Here is an 18,726-nt window from a genome sequence, read left to right on the forward strand (position 1 = left end):
CCTATTTTCAAAAGTTCAATCATCAATTTCCGTTAATACTTATGTTCCTGAATTTGATTCTTTCGGGGCTTCGCCGTACAAAGTGAAACGAGAGTAAGGAGGTGAATTTAGGTTTAATAAATGGCAAGAAGAGGACGGAAATGTAGTATATTTGGAGTCTGGACTTCGTCAAGAGATTGAATGTGTATGTAGATGTTGATATTGCTGGACTAAAACTAATTTTTTGCAGAGAAGAAAAGAACAGATAGGTTGGCTCACTAGTTGGTGAGAAAAATCCCAGGTCAGGACAAAGCCAAGTGTGGTCCATGGGTCATTAAGTATAATCATTCCTCTATCTGTTGTAAACTCTCTATCCTTCTATCCCAACAGCCCAAGCCTGCGAGCACCATTTTACTCCGCCAAACCGTATGATGGGCCTCAAAAATAGAAGTTAACCATTCTGTGGTCCTGCGAAGACATGTAAGCAGGCAGATCCTACCAAATTAGAGATTTAAGAAGAAGTAAATTCTCATATTACTTAAGTAAATTGTGCATTTAGCGACAAGATGAAATCTGCATGCTAAGCACGAGTATCTGATATCGTGCATGAAAAAGGGAGCGAAAGCATGCTAGAATATATTTGCATGATCGTGATGCTCGCCACGCAGACGATTGTTGGAACTTGCGTAAGGCAAAAGTACATTATCAAAGACTGATCTGACCAATGATATAAGAAATGAAACTAACTTTTTGAGGCAAGAGTGGGTGCTCGATTAATCTGCCACCTGTTGGTGTCCCAGACCAGGCGCTTAAAGTGACAATTGCGACGAAACCATCTATACTTCTGTCATCACCTGACTAGATGGCAGCTGTACCTAGTTAAAGATGATCCTTCTTGGTTTGAAGGTCCCAGTATTTGTGTTGATCATGTCCCAAGTTCATGTAACGGAACGGTGAATCTCAAGTTAGAGATTAATATGTCTCCAATCAGCATTTGAAAATTGGGCAAAGTAAATTCTGCTGTCCCTAGATAGAAGAGTCATAAATAAAGCAATAATTATTTCGAAGTGCAGTATCAACATCCCCATACCGGTGATATGTGGTCTCATATAATCGTGATTGGGAGGCTCCGGCTTATCGTCAGCCTATTCAGGTACCAACTGGAGGATCGACAATTGCGCCAGAGATTGGATCGGCAGTCAAGCCAGTGCCTCTTTCCACTTCTCTTGTAAGTAATGCCATGCCTCTGTCGGCAACGCTGACTATGTTTTGCAATTCCCTCAATGCCCGTTCATTGTTATTGCAAAAGATGCCATCAATGGATTTTTTGTAGTTCGATGTTGAGTTGTAAATCTTTTGATATGCTTCAGCATCGTAAGTACTCGGGTCAACTTCAGCATCGGTTACGTTTCCATGTGGAATCTCCATGTCAGAAGATGTATCGAATGCCAACTCGAGGGGCAGCGTGGCTTTTGTACCCATGACAGCTTCCACAAACCTTTGATCAAAAGATTGATTGTGTCCAGTAGGGTCGTCAAGATCATAATTGGGGGTTTCTGAATCAAGGTCTGGACTGTAATCATCATAACCAAGTTTACTAACTCGGAGGACCTTGAGATTGAGACCTTCAATGTCTCGGATAGCTGGAGCAACCCATGTACATTCGTCAGGCTTCTGAATATTCTGGTAACCTATCCATAGACTGGTATTCTCTCGATCCGTCGAACCGTTAACTTTCAGACCAATATCATTCAAGTATAATTCTATCAAAGAATGCCTGGTTTCCTTGATCAAAAGAAGCAGCATCAGAGGGTCTAGATCCATCCGTTTTAATTCCAGACATTTCAACTTGCTAAGGACAAGTCTTTTGCTAGGATAGTATGGGAGGCACCGCATAGTCCACTGTTCGTTTGTCATCCTAGACGCGACCCTTCTATTTCTTATACGTTTGGTAGTTTGCGCCACGTTCCATCCAATGAGGCACAAGGTTTCCAAGTCCTGGGCTTTCCCAATTAACAACCAGAAATTTCGAGCAAAAACTGTTTGTAGTGATGTCCTGCTTTCTTGTCTTTTGAATGATATCACTAAGCTTTTGAGATTTTGAAATACTTTGAAAGCATTCTCGACATCGATGTGCACGTTGCATAGGCTATTAATCGTGACGTCAGTGATGTGATCTAGAACCAATGTATCTATTTTTCGATGTTCCTCTGGTCGATTCGCCGCACATGCTAGGGTGTTGGCGAATAATCTTGTAGATGTCATGAAAGCATTGCTGACAACCTGGAAGGGTAGATTAATCTTCAGTCGGGATATATCTGGACCACCCTGCATGATTCTGCAAACTAGACCACTGTAATCCTCCTCTGTGAATGTTGTCTCGTTGAGGCAATAAGATCGAAGGGAGTCAATCAAGTCTGCCATTTCAGGAACGGCATCGTAGATAGCGTTGAAGGTCTCTTTAAGTTGATCAATTTCATCTAACAAATGTGTTAGCTTTGAGATACCTCACTGATGGTTCAAATGATATAGCGCGAACAGTAAGTAGGCTGGTTAATGTGCGTATAAAAGGCTGTGATGCAATTGAGAGATGAAGGAAAAGTATTAACGCATACCGGTATCTCTAGTTATCATCATATCAATGTAGACGCAGGATGATAACGAAACTACGTCTCGGAGCGTTTTCAATTGATCTGGATTGTCATCGATATTTTTGAATCGGGCGAATCGCGAGAATTCCAACGAGGTCGTCTTGAAGATTGACGATTTTAAGCCTTGATCAAACGCTTTACATACTAATCGCAAACCCAAAAGTTGGGCTTTGTGATCGCGGGACATCTCGATGTTCTTCTGAAGAATTGAGTCAAGAATCTCAGGTGGGAGTCGATTCATGATGTCGTTGGATGTTCGTTAGCGTTATACCGAATATGATGGATAGAGTATTGAGATGACGTTTATTCTGAATTCTGCAAATGATGCTATGATTCAAATCTCAGTGGTTATGAGGAGGAAAGATCGGGTGTGATGTAGTCGTATTTTGACCGGTAAATGGATTATTGTCGGTGGCAGAGTAACAGTTGTAGATGGCGTTGGAGTTGATGGTGTGGTGTTCTTGCAGTGGTTTCGTAGTCTGATTGGAAGCTCGACAACCAAATAATTTTGTGGGGAGAGGCGAACAATCACAGCCGTGCATGCAAGGCTGACGGATTAATAAATGATGATTCTGCTAACGTTAGAAGTTCGAGCCCACCTACCTAGTAATATTATATTAGCTAAGTAGTTCGTTCGTGGTGGTCCTACGAATGAATTCCAACCAACTCACCTGTGGACACTCTTTTCCCAATACTCGTACTTAACATATCTGGGACATTTATATATATCCAGTGATATCAGGGAACCAGTACCCAATCTTCACGGGGAGTTAAGACTAGGTGCTATCTACGTGTTTTCATCTGTTGATCTCGAGCTCGTGAAACTCGATAGAAGATAGCCATACCACTCGAACCATCAGCGGAGAATATTTGACCAATAGTGAGCTTAACCGCCAGCCACATCTGAAAGCCAAGACGGCTTTTCTGATAAGGCTGTGTGTATTCTGTGTGTGCTTTATGTGTATTCTGTGTGTGCTCTATGTCTATTCTGTGCGGGCTCTATGTGTACTCGATGTGTACTCTGCGTGTATCTTGTGTGAGAACCACGAAGAACGTGTATCCTATACCTCTGCCACTTTGAGCACTACATCAAACGAGGAAGGTAGACCATTTGCTGTCGACGGATAAGGTCTCGGGACACGGAACTCTCCAATTCCGGTATATTTCTACATGGTTACATTCCAACACTGTCCCATTCGCTGATTGTGTTCTTTTTACCGGGTTCGAAAGAGCAGGATATGCATCTTGAGTAATCTCAGGAAAAGACAACGAATGATTGCATGAAGGAGACCAAGCAGTTATATCCACGTTCCTTTTCCAACAAGCATTGCAGTTTTTGACATGCAGACAGGAAGTTAGGCACTGCACAGGCACAATCTGGTGGTGGCTTCTAAAGCATACGACGTAAGACATGCGAGTTTTGGGATACCTCGAGCTTATATACGGAGCCCTCTTGCTGCTCTTACGACATCATGGTATGCAAGAGCTCCTTTTTGGAGAAGGCTTAGCAGGCTCAGCAGGTTGGAAGAAGGACAGTACTTCGTAGATGATGTATTTTCATTCCACAACTCACGACTCCACAGCCCCTTATTCTTAAATTTTGAGTAAGACCTCGGAAAATTATTTTATTTCACTGATTGGCAATTTCCAAAAAAAAAACACCATTGTAAAAATCCGAGAGATGCTAATAAGCATTGCTTATATTATATCAGGATACATCCATTTCCACAACATCATCATTTCTTCAACATCTTTCGATATCTTGGCATCAAATCTCGGATATGAGACTTCCCCTGCTGAGATCTACGAAACAGTGTTGCATCCAACCAGCATAGATGTCTCCACCAGGCCACATAGCTACCCACATGCTATCTCAACAAGCGCGGAACATTCGTAATGATCTCTGTCGGTTATGACAACATTCAAGGATTTTCAGGATTTTCGAAATTCGAATCTCGGTGAGATTTCTGTTCGGTTATAACTTGTAAGTGATCAATCCGACAGACCCGAAGAGGGACAACATGTACCCACAAAAGGAACGATTATGTGAAGGAAAGCATTCGAAAGTATCCCAGAGTATCCTTCGTAAAGGTTTCAAGCTGGAAATTTCTCAGAAACACGAGCGGAAAGCAAAGACGTTTTATGGGCGATAAAGGCATTGCGAAGAGGGGAACCGACAGACCCATGCTCTTTCTCATGCCCAAGGGATGTTTAATAAGGGGGCAAATAGAAGGCTTGGGAGAGCACAACTTATTCTCGCGTTGACTAGGGATTTCGTTGCAAGCTGTGCTCTTGCACAATTATCGCCCACTTTCTATTTGACTGGCCTGCATTGCCTGCATATAACACATGCAACATGTCAGAATCGGAGAGGGAACAAGGTAGTGAAGGGGAAAGTAATACGTACGGCATGTGTAGCTATAAATAGAACGTTGTTGGTTAATTGGATGCTTGGTATCAATCCATTGCGAGGCCTTGATAAGGGGAGGGGAAGGGAGGGCACGGGGGGGCTGATGAATGAGAGGAAGGCTGTGCCGGTACAGACAGTCTTGTGGATGCATGGATATATGCACACATACATGTATATAATCTATCGTACAGGATGTCCAATGAAGTGGTGAAGGGACGTGTGGTGGAGATGGATGGGTAATAGCACTGAGGACAGGTACTCTGTAGTGAGCATATGGTGTTGTGTATATATCAGGTATTCAAACATACCTCCACGGCCAGTAGATCCCTCCTCTGCTCTATCCAGCCCTTTCCTTCCCATCAATACCAAATGGCGTGCGTGCTTGGACTTCTTCTGAGTCTAAAGTGCCGGCCGGTATGAATGGCGGACTTTCTTTAGTATCTTTGATGCATGCACGTTCGTTCGTTTGGACCCTGGATATTGGATATTGGGTATTGGAAGCTGCCGATGTCTGGGTCCGGAACATATCCTTTCCCTATGTGCTTGTTGCTCCTCGGATGTTGACGATCGCTTTTTGGATGTATATACATGTGTGTATATATATGTATGTATGTATACATACTACTGTGCACTTTGTATGGCACCGACACAATATAATATACGTGGTATTGAGTTGTATTGTATTGTATTGAGTTGTGCTGTGTTGAGTTGTGTCGTATTGAGTGTGCTCTCTTGTATTGTGTTGCATCGCCCTCATCCCTATCTTTTTGTGCATTCCCATGCATCGATTGGGAATGCCATTGATCCCCCCGACAGACAAGATAGAAGAGTCTAGATATTGCCATCATCTCCCTCCTCGTCAGTAGATATCAAAGCAGAAAGACCAACGACACATGTCCAATAGAACGATCCTTTCCCATCAATTAATCCTAGATCCAGCCTCATTGAGTTAAACTCAGGGTCAACGACTAACCTGACGCTCGCTCACTCAATCGTCACCCATCCCGTCACTCACCCATCACGCCTCGCTATCAAAATCCACGTTTTTAATTGATTGAACCATGTTGATTTTATCGTGATTTGGTCTTTTAATTTCTAAATTTCTTTTTCTCTTGTTCTCTTGTCTGCTCCTCCTTCTCGTCCGCTCTCCTCACTTTCTTCTTTCTGTCTCGTGCATCTTTATCTCACCAGCACCACCATCGTCGTCGTACATCCTCTGCCTCTCTCCTCTTTTTCTGCCCCATCAAAAATACTCCTCGTAACGGAAACCGCGACATAAATTCGACAATCGTTTGTGCATACACCCATACACCCATACATCCATACATATTTACTTACTTCCATACGATACTTTCCATACAACGTCCGACATCCTTTGCCATTCCACTTTCTCCCAGCAGATACGACATTTTTATATCGTGCTTAATTAACTTGCGACAATCCCGGAAGTGCCTATCGTAACCTTACCACGACCACCACCACGACCACCCACCACTACCACCACCCACCACTTTCATATTCACATTCGCTTTCACGTCAACTACGCGGATTTGCAAAAAGAAACACCAACCCAACCCAATCAATACCTCCTACTTCTTGGGACATTCGCCTCGATTCGTTGCAATCCAGTTCAACCTCTATCCAATTACTTCCTTTTCTATAATTCTGGTCTCCCGCCAGAAAGAAGAGGGCAAAAAGTATCCACAATCGTTTAAATTCGAGAAATTGTGAAACGGAAGATTCGGGCTTCGTCCTCCAACAACCTTCCTTAACCTACCACCCTAGCTTTGGGAAAACATATCCGATTCCAGAAGGAATTCAATCTTGCATATTTACTCAGCCTCATCAAGTCAGTCAACATCTCTGCAGGTCAGAGAACGCGCGACTAATCTGTCACTCGTTTGTTTGTGTGTTCGTTTGTTTGAATCCTCATTTGTAGAAAGAAAAAAAAAAGAATGGCAATGTTCATCTAAATTCTGCTACATTTCTCTGCTCTACGCAGTCTGTTGCGGCCATGCATGGTTCTACCTTGACAATGCCTCCGGTCTTCGAATCGAAGACCACTTTCCCTCGTTCTCACTCTTCTTCCAATATTCCCGATTTAGTTAATGTTGAGTACAAGAGGTCTTCCGTTCACAGCGATACCGAACTTCCACGATCTGCGAGTTTTAGCACCCTCCCAACTATTGAAGATGCGAGTACCGACTATAATGAAGGGGAACTACATAGACTGAACTCTGCCGCGAGCACCCCATCTTTTCCATTCCCACAAACAGAAGCACCGTCACCAAAATCAAATTCCATCCAAGAAGGAAAATCGACCAATCGACTCAGGAAGGAAGACAAGTCAAAGAATGAGAGAGTTGGGAGGAGACAATCATTGGTGGCACGCCCAAAGTCTTGGATTCAAAAGGTGAAGGGGTCTCCCGAGAGAAACCCCGCTCCTGAATATCCCAATTCAACGCCAGATGAAGTACCCCCAGTGCCGCAGATTTCCAAGGCTTCCAGAGACAAGACGAAATCTGTATCAGAATCTTTTGCTACGTTTGCACGAAAGTCTTGGATTTCGTCATCATCAAGATCGCCATCCCCAAGTAATCGAAAAGCGGGAAAACAAATTGAGGACGATGGGAGACATGAAGGGCCATCAAAAATGGCGACCACGATCCTTGCCCCTCCGGCAGTCGTCCCCGCGAAATTCGACCACACAGTTGAGGATACCGATAGTCTGTCAAAACCACCTCCTGTGAAGAGGAATTCAACTCTTCGAAAGATCAGGCAAAGGCCGACGAGCATACTGGGTATCGGGAGCTTCGGTTCCGTCAATTCATCCACTAGCAGTCTACCAGGTAGCTCAATAGACAACAGATCTACTCCGAGGACTTCAATTGACAAAGTGCCTCCGCTACCCAAAAATTTCTCCACGGAAAAGCTGCTAAGTGTTGAGACACCACGAAAACGAGATGAACTTTGGCAGGCTTTCCGAGGGCTAGAGAACGATTACTCTAAATTTCAATCTAAATCACTTTCGTTAAAAACCAACGTCGTTCGCTCTACATTATTACCATTCCTTCGAAATAACATCAACCACCCATCCAATAGATCTCTTCGCCCGGAAGATATCGATAGAAGAATAAACATCTTTAATAAATGGTGGCTTGGGCTTCTAGAAGTACTAGATGGGCGTGCAAATCAAATAGTATCTGGTGTAGATCGCCCTGTACTACTTGAAGCCATCGTGATGATCATGACACGGCCAGAATGGAGACTCGGACCATCGCAATTCTCGCCCCTATCCGAAAGATCTCCTAACCGATCACCTGAGCGCACTGAGCGCATGTCTATACGTGGGAGAAAATCTTCCAGCTCCTTGAACTCATCAGGGTCACAATTTTTAGCCGAGTCCGTCTATCACAATGTCAGGAATTTGTTTATTCAAAACTTAACATCGCAGATGCACTTTGTGGTTGCTAAAATGTCACTGAGACATGCTCCTGCAAGTTTGGTCACATTTTGTGGAAAGGCTGCTGCTTATGCTTTCTTTTTTGTGCCTGGCATTGCAGAAATACTGGTTCGAATATGGAAAATACCGGCTGAGACTTTAAAACGTGTTGCTGAGGAGTTGGGTTTACCAAAACGACCCAATAAAGCAGAAACTGAAGAAGTTACTGCCACATTTCCGCCGAATGTTCGAGTGCTGGGTTGGACGTCAGTAATGACAATGTCTAACCAGCTCCGGAAAAATCCTACATTGTCAATTCTCGTTTCCAAGATACCATGGTACGGTCCGTGGGTTGCTAGATGGTGCGGACGAGATAGTGATCTTTTCTATGTCTTTTCGAAACATTATCATATCTTGGCCGAGCAATTTATGCCTTCAGATCTTCCGTTTGCAAGCAAAGCACGCGCGCCAGGATTTGTTTTGGTGCAAGCACAAATTCTGACTGCTCTAGATGCTACAATTCATCGTCAACCAGCAGTTGAAGCACTTCCAATTACCTTTGACGATGTACTTGCAGGTGCCGATGCATCTGCTGCTGCTTTACCTCTCCCCTCTACGAATTCAGCCAGGCTAATGGCCGAAAATCGCTTAATTATGTTACTTCGAGATTTCCTTTCTGAGAGACCTGCCGACTTCGAACCTGCTCGAATGACTTTTGCCCAGGCTTTTAGCAAAATGATGCAAGCTGCAGCACAAAGGACGTCTTTGTATGATCATAATGCATGTTTCGTTTTGTGCGACTTTATGGATGAAGCACTTTCACTATTTGTTCGATTTCATCATGCTCATGAATTTGAAGACGATTTCATCGAATGGCACTTTTGGCTGGATGTTTGCAGAAAGATTCTAGAGAGCCAGAACAGCATGTCTGAAATTCGTCTATTCGCATTCCTCTATTCTGCCTGGAATCTCGTCACAAACAATGAGACTCGAAAGGAGATTCTGTGTTTGGAGTGGTTGCTTACCGAGGAGACATTTGACAAATTCTTCAATCATTGGTGTCCCATGGTCCGAGCATATTACATGCGCTTGCTATGTTGGAGATTGTGCCGCGAGGATGGGGAAGCTACTGATCTTGATACGTGAGTCACATTCTATTCACCTTTCGTGAGGCACATTGACTAATCAAACCACAGAAAAATCTTCGGTATTGTTTCCTCGCGGATCAAGGGTACCTGGGCAAATTATCTTTTCCTCAAACAAACTGCTGAGACTTCCGACCTTCTTCCTCCATCTACGACACCTTGTTTTCCAGCACCTGGCCGACGACTTCTTATCATCCGTAATGATACACAAATGCCTGCGCCAAGTCTTTTTCTAGGGTTCGATGGCTTAATGGCAACTAATAACGCTTCAAATCTACCTCGAAAACCGTCTAGTGCATACAAAAGACAGTCACTTTTAGGAGATCTGACACAACTAGAAAACAAAGAAAACGAAAATGAACCTCCCAAACCTGCTAGCGAAACGCCCACTACTCCAAGCAAGAGGAGATGGACGTTTATGGGGAAAATTATCCCATCTCTATCATCTTCATCTGAAGCAGCTGCTTCTCCTTCCACATCCGTCAAGCCTGCAACAGAAAAGAAAGCACTGGAGGAAGCAAGAAAAGCTACATCTGTGGCAAGAACTAGACCAGCCCTTCGTTCCAAGAATTCAAGTGACAGCGAAACCCCTCCAGCTACCGCATCTCATCGTGCCTATAGCTTTAAATTTTCCTTGGAATGGGCTCAAAATTTCGAAAAAGCGCATTCAATCCTTCAAAATGGTGCAGCTGGTTCTAATGTTTCAAATGAAAGAAAACTTACACCGCCTCGTCTTCCTGCCCCAGCTCATGCATGGCTTGGTGCTCGAGTTCCAGGAGTGAGTAAGGAAGTAGCACCTCAGGATCCAAAACTTGCGGGAAGAGATAGATTTGCAAGATCGAAATACGCGGGTAGGGCGTTGGCGGAATGGATGCTGATTGTTGGGGAGTGCAATAATTTTGTTGAGAGGAGAAGATCGGAGGGAGTACCAGCCCTGAAATGGGTGGAGGTTCCTACTTTGGGTGTAGAGGGATTTAGGAAATTTACTGCATAAGAAATGATGCAGTGATGATGAAGCACGATCTGTCTAACTTTGACTAGAATGGACGGATCAGAAGATCATGGGAGGGGTATTCTTTTGTACAGGGGATGAAAGTAGTGGAACTGGATATAACTGCACTGTTGATCCGAAAGGAGTGAAGTGGTAATTATTGAGTGGGATGAAAAAGTATGAGATGGTTGGATAATGAGTACTGTCATAGATACTCCACTGCTTTTTTTTTGGTTCGAGCAATAGGAACTTTTGATTGATTGATTGGACATGGATTGGAGGATTGGAATGGATACACTCCTTCTTAGCGTATATGAAATACATATTAGATACCTGCATAGCAAATGGTGTTGGGCATTTTCTTCTTACCTTTTACGGCTCTTGGGTGGTGTGGTTGCATTGCATTGCGTTTCTTTTCTTTATCCATATTTCATAGAAGACTTTTTGTTTTTTTCTTTTTTTTTCTTTTTTTTATAGCTAGCTCGTTTGCATATATGTGAGTGTTTGGTTTCTTTTGTTGGATATGGTATGATGTGGGAATAGAAGTGGAAGGGAGACTGGGAGATGGGAGGGTATTGGAAGGATGATTATAGATGGGGATGGGGATTGTGGAATAAGGTTGTTTGAGGGAAGAAGATGAGGAAGGAATGGTGAAAATGAGTGATGGAAGAGAAGGATGGAAAAGAGGGTTATTTAAGATGGATATGGAGGGGATAGGTGATGGGGTATATGGTATTGAATATCATAGATTCGGATAGGATACGATAGGATAGTATAGTTGGAGTGCAATATATGGGATGGCATGGCATGGGATAGGTGCATGGATACATCTGATAGGTGGATTTTTGAGAATCGAATGAATGGACTTGAGTCTGCTATTTGCTTTTTTAGTGGTTGATTTTCACTCTTTGTGTTTTTTTTTTTCGTGGGTATTGTGTATGTGTGTTTGTGTGTGTGGTGTATGTATGTTTGTGTGTGTGTGTGCGTGTATTGAAAGTGTGATGTGATATACATGAATGAAACTATATATGTGTATGTTTGTATTCATGCTATAGTTATGTAAAATTTAAAAAAATACAATCATTGAGATTAATAAATAGTTTTTGAGGAAAGAAAACAGAAGGGGGAAAAAAGGATATGTGGGTATGTGGGCATATTAGTATGGTAGCATGTTATGTTACCTTCTTGTCTGTATGGTGTATATATAGTGTATGGTGGAATGAACAAGTAAATGAATAGTTAAATTTGGAGAGGAAGAGAGAGAGAGAGAGAGTAACTATCTTTCATAAAAGAGGAGGAGGAGAAGAAGAAGAAAAAGAAAAATTCAATTCATGATCAGTTTACTGGCTCCACAGCCGCTTGTTCAAGATGTAGAAGGAGATGAAGGAGATGAAACACATCATATATCGCGTGGCAAGATTGGATGGATGATGGTCGGGAGGTCATGAACGAACCTCAATTTCGATTTCAATATCGATTTCAATCTCAATTTCCATCTCTCCACCTCTCCATCTCACATTGATATTGATATCAATAGTCCTGAAATTCTAATTCACTAATGGAATATGAAATAGTAGACTATGACTAGGTAGGTACTTTACTCTACTCTGCGCCGCTCTGCTGTATCTGCATCTGTGTCCGTATCTGATTTCCAATATAATTGATTCTTCAACTTCACAATTCAAATGGACGTCGTGCTTTGAGAAGTCTATATTCGGATTCCTGAGATTTCTTGTCCTGATGTGCGATCTTTTTGGGGTTTTATTCCATTCCATTCCATCAAGTAGATAAATCCGCAGCTCTCCTACCCTATCCTCACCTCTCCAAGCGAATTTTCCTCCCCTTCCTCTTTCCCTCGCCTCCACTCCACGTTCTCCATATCCAATTTTCTGCCTCCCCATCTTCCCCTTCCCCATCCCGTTCATCCTCTCCCAACAACACACGATCAATAATCACATCGTCCCTCAATAGCGGATCAACCTCCTCTCCTTTCCCCTGGCTCCCTACCGCCATAAAAATCCTCTTCTCCCAATCCTCCATATCTATTTTCTTCCGTCCCTTGCGCGCGCGTCTCTCGGTCTTCTCTGCCAATTCCGCATACGCTTTAGGGGTTCCTTGTAAATGGAGTTTGTGCGCATATCGTCTATCTCTAATTTTTTGCAGGTCGGATATTCTTTTTGCTTCTTCGGTATCTTCATCATCTTCTTTATGGTGATGTTCTCTCCCGTCTTGTCCCAATCCGATTTCTTCCAAGCTGGGGAACTCCTTCAGGCTGATTTTCGAATGACTGTATCTGGGTTTCGTTTTTAGGGTCGGGAATTTGGTGCCGGTTGTCGGGTCTACGGCATTGAGCATTTTGTTGAAGGGTGGGGGGAGAGGTTTGTTGTTATCTTTTTCGGGGTATGCTTTGATGAAGTCTGGACGGCCGGGAGGTTCGAGGAAGTTTTCTGGGAGAGGCCCGAGCTGGCGACGATGTTTGGTTTTCGGTTTGGGTTTTGGAGGAATATCGAAGTTGAGGATGAGAGGAGCGGAAGCTTTGCCCCGCCAGCCGGGAACTTGGTCTTCGGGAACGGATTTGAGGATGGAGGGGGTGTAGAGGGGAAGGATGGGTCGCCAGGGACTAGAGGGGGAGAAGATATCGTATTCGCGTTTTGCGTTCGTGGGGGGTGGGGAGACGGATTGTTGTTTCCAACCCGGAACTTGATCGGGGGCAACTTCTTTGAAGATTTCTGGGGAGGTAGGTGGAAGGAGGGGTATCCAGGGACTGTCGGGGGCCTTGACATCGTATTCGCGTTTCGTTCTATCAGATCTTGAAACAATAGCTTGTTGTTTCCAGCCCGGAACTTGATCAGGAGCGACTTCTTTGAGAATTTCTGGAGAAGTCAAGGGGAGAAGAGGAAACCAGGGACTATCTGGTGCGTTTATATCATATTCACGAGACTTGAGCTTTTTGTGTTTAGCTATGGCGTGTTGATCCCATCCTGGAACTTGACCGGGAAGAACTTCCTTGAGGATCTCTGGAGAGGTTAGGGGAAGCAGAGGAAGCCATGGACTATCTGGTGCGGTGATATCATACTCGCGCTTGAATTTTTGAGAGGGGGACGTTGCTGTAGAGATGGGTTGAAGAGTAGTAGTTGGCTCCACATAACCTGGAACTGCGCCAGAAGGTACTTGTGTCCAGAATTCAGGCTCCTCAAGTGTTAGAGATGCCCAAGGATTAGGGTTAGCTGTGGTTGAAGCTCTACTTGGGTAAGCAAAGGTACCCGATGGTAGAATGTAACTTTCTGTGCCAGTAGGGCCGGCAATAGGAATAGTTGGAGGGTCAGGAGGCAAGCCGAACGATTGAGTGAGAGTTGGTAGTTCACTTGGGTAGGCGAAAGTACCAGGTGGTAAAACGTAACTTTCGGTACCAGTAGGACCCACAATAGGAGGAATTGTTGGAGGGTCGGGAGGTAAACCAAATGATTTGGTGGTGGTTGATGATTCGATAATTGTTGAAAGAGAGATGATTGGTATCTTGCTCGTTGTAGAGAATCCAGGAACTGACGAAATACTAGAAGTGAAGCGAGTTGAGCTAGAAGATGTCGATTTAGAAATTGACGAAGATTTTTGACTGCTCGTTTGCGTCGTCAAACTCAAGAGTTTAGATGAAGATGTAGTCCCCGACTGTGAGGCCGAGATAGATGACTTAACAGAAGACTTCAATGAAGAAGTAAATGTCGTTTTCGCAGATGTCGTCGACGTAGGATTCATCTTTTTCAACTCATATATCTGCATATGAAGTACTCCGCCCACAATACCCCCACAATATTTGCCATAATTAGACGGGCAGGTCGATTGACAAAATGAAGCGGTTTTAACGGAAAGTATTGAGATGTAATTGGAACACCAGCAAAATCCAGGCTCTATGCCGGCATAGCGGTAGGGTATTCCATTTTGCCCCGAGATAGAACATGCATTCACACAACTCCGAATCGTGTCCGCGGCAGGCCCAGTCAAATTGAGCAGTGGAGAGCCCAAAGGTTTTCCCCGAGTACCATCTTCAAAGCATCCGAAATTATCATATGTACCAACGTTGGTTGTTACTGATAATACACTTCCCGTATTAAAAAAGCCTCCATCGCGAGGTAATGTTTCTCCACGCTTGACAGGCTCATCAACCAGGCCGAGATGTGACAATTCAGGCAGTGGAACTTCTTTCTCAAATTGATGAAGCACCTCGTAACAAGATTTGAATAACTGGTTGTCAGATGGGTCGGTGCCCAAACACGGTGATGCAAATGAAGGAATAGGGATAGTGCTAGAGACTAGAAATTGTATGCAAAAGTCTTTGGCGTTGTTGGGCTCTGATGAGAGTGCATCTAGACAAACATTGATGGCACTGAATGATTGAGACGAAGTGACTGAAATAATGCCTAGAGAAGCTATAAACAGATTTGATAGAATCATAATGTTGGATATTGAAGACCTGCTACTGATTCTACATGACAGCAATAGATGTATGATATCTATGAGGGCAACCTGATTATAACTAAGACGCATATCTTGGGGCTTAGCGCTATGAAGAGTTGGAATGCTCAAGTAGAAATGCAGTTCACATCTGGAAAGAATGTTTCATATCGCGGCACTTCCGCTATGAGCTACTAGAATTCATCCCTAGGACAAAATTCCACAAAGTATTACACTCTGCAATGTTAACGAGAAATCAACTTACTCAAAATCTTGTGCTAATGCCAAAGATTGTCCACTTGGGCCTCGTTATGAGTTTCTACTTCGACAACATCACTTGATTGAGTTAAATAACACAACCATAATTGGCGTTGGAGTGACGTGGCGACATGGTCGTCCATGTGCTGATTCCTGAAGAATGTTGATTTAAAGACACGCGCTCACCACCATACTTCCGGAATGTATCCATTCACTCGGTTTATATTTGACTGTAAGCCGAGTTCAAGATATTATAGCTGATACGAGGTTACTCCATACTGCACCATGCTTCTACGGTAGACAAGAAACGGTTTAGCTGTTAATTAAGGCGCGATAGACTCCTGACGCGTATTCACGCAGTCACGTGCACTCCAGGAATGACGCTAAGATATGACTAGCTCGATTCAAGCTATCGCGATTTTGATTTCAATTGTTCTTGTCGTTTGGTGTTGTGACATGAATTTCATCGATAATGAATTTCAACGATAGCACCATTGGATTTGTACATGTTTTCACCACCAGACTTTAAAAAAGGCCATTGTAAACTTGCTTAAAGTTGACAGCCCACCAATAGACGAAGCAAGGTTTTACGTCTACGACAGCTTCGCGATCGTAAATCAAATTCTATCACTCCTCTCCATTCCTATGACCGCCGCAGGTCCACATCCTACTGCAGAATTCGAATTTCCGGATGACCATTCAAATCACACTCGACCTCCATCTTCTTGCGCCTCAACTATAACTGAAAAGTACATACCGCCGGCGGTCCCTTCGCCTCCGCGATTGTCAAATCATCACCTACCTCCCGAACAACCTTTCCGTCAAACAAAACACGCATTGATAACAGAAATGTCGACTAAAGTTCCCGATCAATGGCTCTTCACAGAGGCAGAGCTTAAAGCCACTCCATCTATCCTCGAAGGTCTCTCGCCCGAGGAAGAGCGTATTCGCAGAGCAAAAGGCGTTTCTTTCATGTCATCAATCGGAAATATGCTACATATCCCTATGACCACTGTGAGCGTCGCAAGTCTTTACTTTCACCGTTTCTATATGCGCAGAAGCATGGTTTTAGACAAAAAGGGTTGCACCGGAATTCATCACTATGTAAGTATCTTCTTTATTATCTAATTCTTAGGGTTTCAGTGAATCATCATCCTTTTATATCACATTTCCGACGCAGACTTCACCTACTTGAATTGGAATGGCAAAGCCATATGCTAAGTTTTTGGTTGTTTGAGTTTTGCTTGCCCAGCTCTGTTTTACGTTTTCCGGCGCAATCAATACTGACTAATTTTATCAGGAAATTGCAGCGACAGCTTTATTCCTCGCGACAAAGACCGAAGAGACTATACGAGGAACCAAACAATTCATCTTCTCCTGTATCAAGATAGCTCAGAAGAATCCGAAGCTCGAAGTTGATGCTAGCTCGAAAGAATATTGGCGATGGCGTGATAGCATTCTAATGTATGAGGAGCTTATGTTGGAGCTATTATGTTTCGACCTCTCTGCGACATCTCCGTTAAAATACCTTGTGGGTTTCTTTGAAGAATTTACAAAGGTTGGTGTTGAGTCTGCGATAATCAAAGAACTCAGGAATTATACATGGGCATTGATCTGCGACACACACCATTCAACTTTAGGGCTCTTAACAAGCCCTCGGATTATTGCAATCACAACTCTTCTATTCGCCGCGACTGCTAAAAAATGCGAAATTCCCCAGATAGATGGTAAAGATTGGTGGGAGCATCTTGAGGGCACTGAGCCTCAAATCGTTGAAGCTGGACTAATATTGCATAAATTCCTAAGCAACAGTCCTTTTCAGATTACGGACCAAGATCAACCCGGAAACGCGGCTGCCAAATATCTTCATGCTTCAAGTGGGAAAGAAGATCGAAATGGTGCTGATAATGCTGTAAAGTCTGAGCATACTCCAAATAAAAATGGCAACGGTCATGTCCATGGGAATGGAACAGATGTTTCGGAGCAAAATTCCCAGTCAGACCCTGAGCCTCGTGATAGCCAGCCCAAAGAAAAGCTTGAAAATAGTCAGCCAGATAGCAAGTCACACACCTCAATGAATGATGAATCTCGACCTTCGCCTACCTCTGGGACAGATGATGCTCCATTAAAAGCAGCCGCCAATGATCTTTCAAGCCATAAACAGACCACATCTGCAAATGATGTTTCGTCAAATATCGATCCTGGCACAATAGTCAGCCCAAAACGCAAGGCAGATGAACAAATAGAAGAAGTGCCGTTAGCAAAGCGAGCAAGAAGAGAAAATACTAGCTCTGAAACTCTTGCAGCTTTGAACGATGAGAGCACACTACCGGACGAGAGTCAAGATACTGTACAAAATGACAAAGACGATGCACCCAAAGACAAGGAACTTGACTCCGAGCTTGAATCTAAAACCGCTGTTGTGGCAACTGAGACCGACGCCGGTACAGAAGATCAGCAAGAAGAAGGAGAGGTAGAGCAATAACAATTATAATCACGTTACTCGGCTCGACCATGGTGTTTTTGGGTCATTTCATGTACTATTGGATTAGGGAAAGATATGGAGTTCATGGGATATACAATTTTTATCGAGAGAAAAGCCTCTCGTGGAGTTTGGTTCAGACATGTGACGGGCAAATATGAGGTGTACAAATATTGGGCGGGTGGAGGAACATTACGCGAACAATATGAAAACACGAATAGCAAAGCCTGTCAGGAAATATTTCTTACTAGTGCGTTAATCATATGGCTCTGTACATTGAGTTATCATATAGACATACTACATTATTGAAATTATTGAAAGGCTCTGTCCATATTCGTAGTACCCCTCAATATTCCAGTTCAAATTCGACAATCAAATCCCCCTTCGAATTCAAATCGTGTCGCGATCCCCCTTGTCCAAGTGACACCTTGATAATCGGCTCCTAATTAAGCGAACTCCTCCTCTCCGTAGACACTTGATAGGAGGCACAGAACTTGTCCAATCGGGCCCGACATCATGAGTATACGGGGGATAGGGATCACCTTCGTTCTTCCGTCGAATGTGTTCCCCATTTCGACGCATTCCTAGAGCCAACCTCCAGTTAAAAGCGCGTACTAACTCCTCCACTATACATGCAACAATTGCATAGCGGATCGGGTCAGAATTTTTCGGATTTGGTATTGAACTTAAAGACCATTTCTCCGTCGACTGATACCAAAAATATTCCGTCTCGCTACCCAACGGAACATAATCAACCATCATCAGGATCTCATACATGCGGTAAACGCTGCGGAGTGGAGTATCACGAGCCTCCTAGACGCGGACGTTGCGGAGAGTTGTATGATGCTTGTTACGGGTTTCGTATAATTTCTCGTTGTGGGCGATGGCTGAAGGGGCAACAGGTTCAGGCAGTGGAAAA

At 43.6% G+C, this 18,726-nt stretch overlaps 5 protein-coding genes across 5 annotated transcripts; 2 read left to right on the forward strand and 3 right to left on the reverse strand.

Moving 5' to 3' along the window:
* Positions 1–981: 981 nt before the first annotated feature.
* BCIN_11g02800 (hypothetical protein) lies at positions 982–3,245 on the reverse strand. Its single transcript, XM_024695915.1, has 2 exons — positions 2,595–3,245; positions 982–2,459 (listed from the first exon to the last, which is right to left on the reverse strand). The coding sequence occupies exons 1-2, from the start codon at positions 2,869–2,871 to the stop codon at positions 1,129–1,131; spliced, it is 1,608 nt and encodes a 535-aa protein (XP_024551717.1). The 5' UTR covers positions 2,872–3,245; the 3' UTR covers positions 982–1,128.
* Positions 3,246–4,657: 1,412 nt separating this feature from the next.
* BCIN_11g02810 (hypothetical protein) lies at positions 4,658–6,388 on the reverse strand. The gene is made up of 3 exons (XM_024695916.1): positions 5,349–6,388; positions 5,038–5,285; positions 4,658–4,966 (listed from the first exon to the last, which is right to left on the reverse strand). Exon 1 carries the CDS (start codon positions 5,886–5,888, stop codon positions 5,475–5,477), a length of 414 nt encoding a protein of 137 aa, XP_024551718.1. The 5' UTR covers positions 5,889–6,388; the 3' UTR covers positions 4,658–4,966; positions 5,038–5,285; positions 5,349–5,474.
* Positions 6,389–7,075: 687 nt separating this feature from the next.
* BCIN_11g02820 (hypothetical protein) lies at positions 7,076–11,447 on the forward strand (the record flags this gene model as incomplete). The annotated part of the gene is made up of 2 exons (XM_024695917.1): positions 7,076–9,624; positions 9,679–11,447. The coding sequence occupies 2 exons, from the start codon at positions 7,076–7,078 to the stop codon at positions 10,619–10,621; spliced, it is 3,492 nt and encodes a 1,163-aa protein (XP_024551719.1). The 3' UTR covers positions 10,622–11,447.
* Positions 11,448–12,063: 616 nt separating this feature from the next.
* BCIN_11g02830 (hypothetical protein) lies at positions 12,064–15,151 on the reverse strand. The gene has a single exon (XM_001556732.2). The coding sequence runs from the start codon at positions 15,065–15,067 to the stop codon at positions 12,434–12,436; it is 2,634 nt and encodes an 877-aa protein (XP_001556782.2). The 5' UTR covers positions 15,068–15,151; the 3' UTR covers positions 12,064–12,433.
* A 664-nt stretch (positions 15,152–15,815) lies between these two features.
* On the forward strand, positions 15,816–18,436 carry BCIN_11g02840 (hypothetical protein). The gene is made up of 2 exons (XM_024695918.1): positions 15,816–16,429; positions 16,626–18,436. The coding sequence occupies exons 1-2, from the start codon at positions 15,971–15,973 to the stop codon at positions 17,808–17,810; spliced, it is 1,644 nt and encodes a 547-aa protein (XP_024551720.1). The 5' UTR covers positions 15,816–15,970; the 3' UTR covers positions 17,811–18,436.
* The last annotated feature ends 290 nt before the right edge of the window (positions 18,437–18,726 follow it).

Source organism: Botrytis cinerea, chromosome 11 (assembly GCF_000143535.2).
Source record: "Botrytis cinerea B05.10 chromosome 11, complete sequence".
Taxonomy (NCBI): domain Eukaryota; kingdom Fungi; phylum Ascomycota; class Leotiomycetes; order Helotiales; family Sclerotiniaceae; genus Botrytis; species Botrytis cinerea.

Excerpts from the sequence above, each read along its gene's own strand:
- BCIN_11g02830 (XM_001556732.2), bottom strand. The coding sequence starts at position 15,067 with ATGATTCTATCAAATCTGTTTATAGCTTCTCTAGGCATTATTTCAGTC.
- BCIN_11g02840 (XM_024695918.1), top strand. The coding sequence starts at position 15,971 with ATGACCGCCGCAGGTCCACATCCTACTGCAGAATTCGAATTTCCGGAT. Across the intron at positions 16,430-16,625 it reads GCACCGGAATTCATCACTAT|GAAATTGCAGCGACAGCTTT; the intron begins GTAAGTATCTTC and ends TAATTTTATCAG.
- BCIN_11g02800 (XM_024695915.1), bottom strand. The coding sequence starts at position 2,871 with ATGAATCGACTCCCACCTGAGATTCTTGACTCAATTCTTCAGAAGAAC. Across the intron at positions 2,460-2,594 it reads GATGATAACTAGAGATACCG|ATGAAATTGATCAACTTAAA; the intron begins GTATGCGTTAAT and ends CACATTTGTTAG.
- BCIN_11g02810 (XM_024695916.1), bottom strand. The coding sequence starts at position 5,888 with ATGATGGCAATATCTAGACTCTTCTATCTTGTCTGTCGGGGGGATCAA.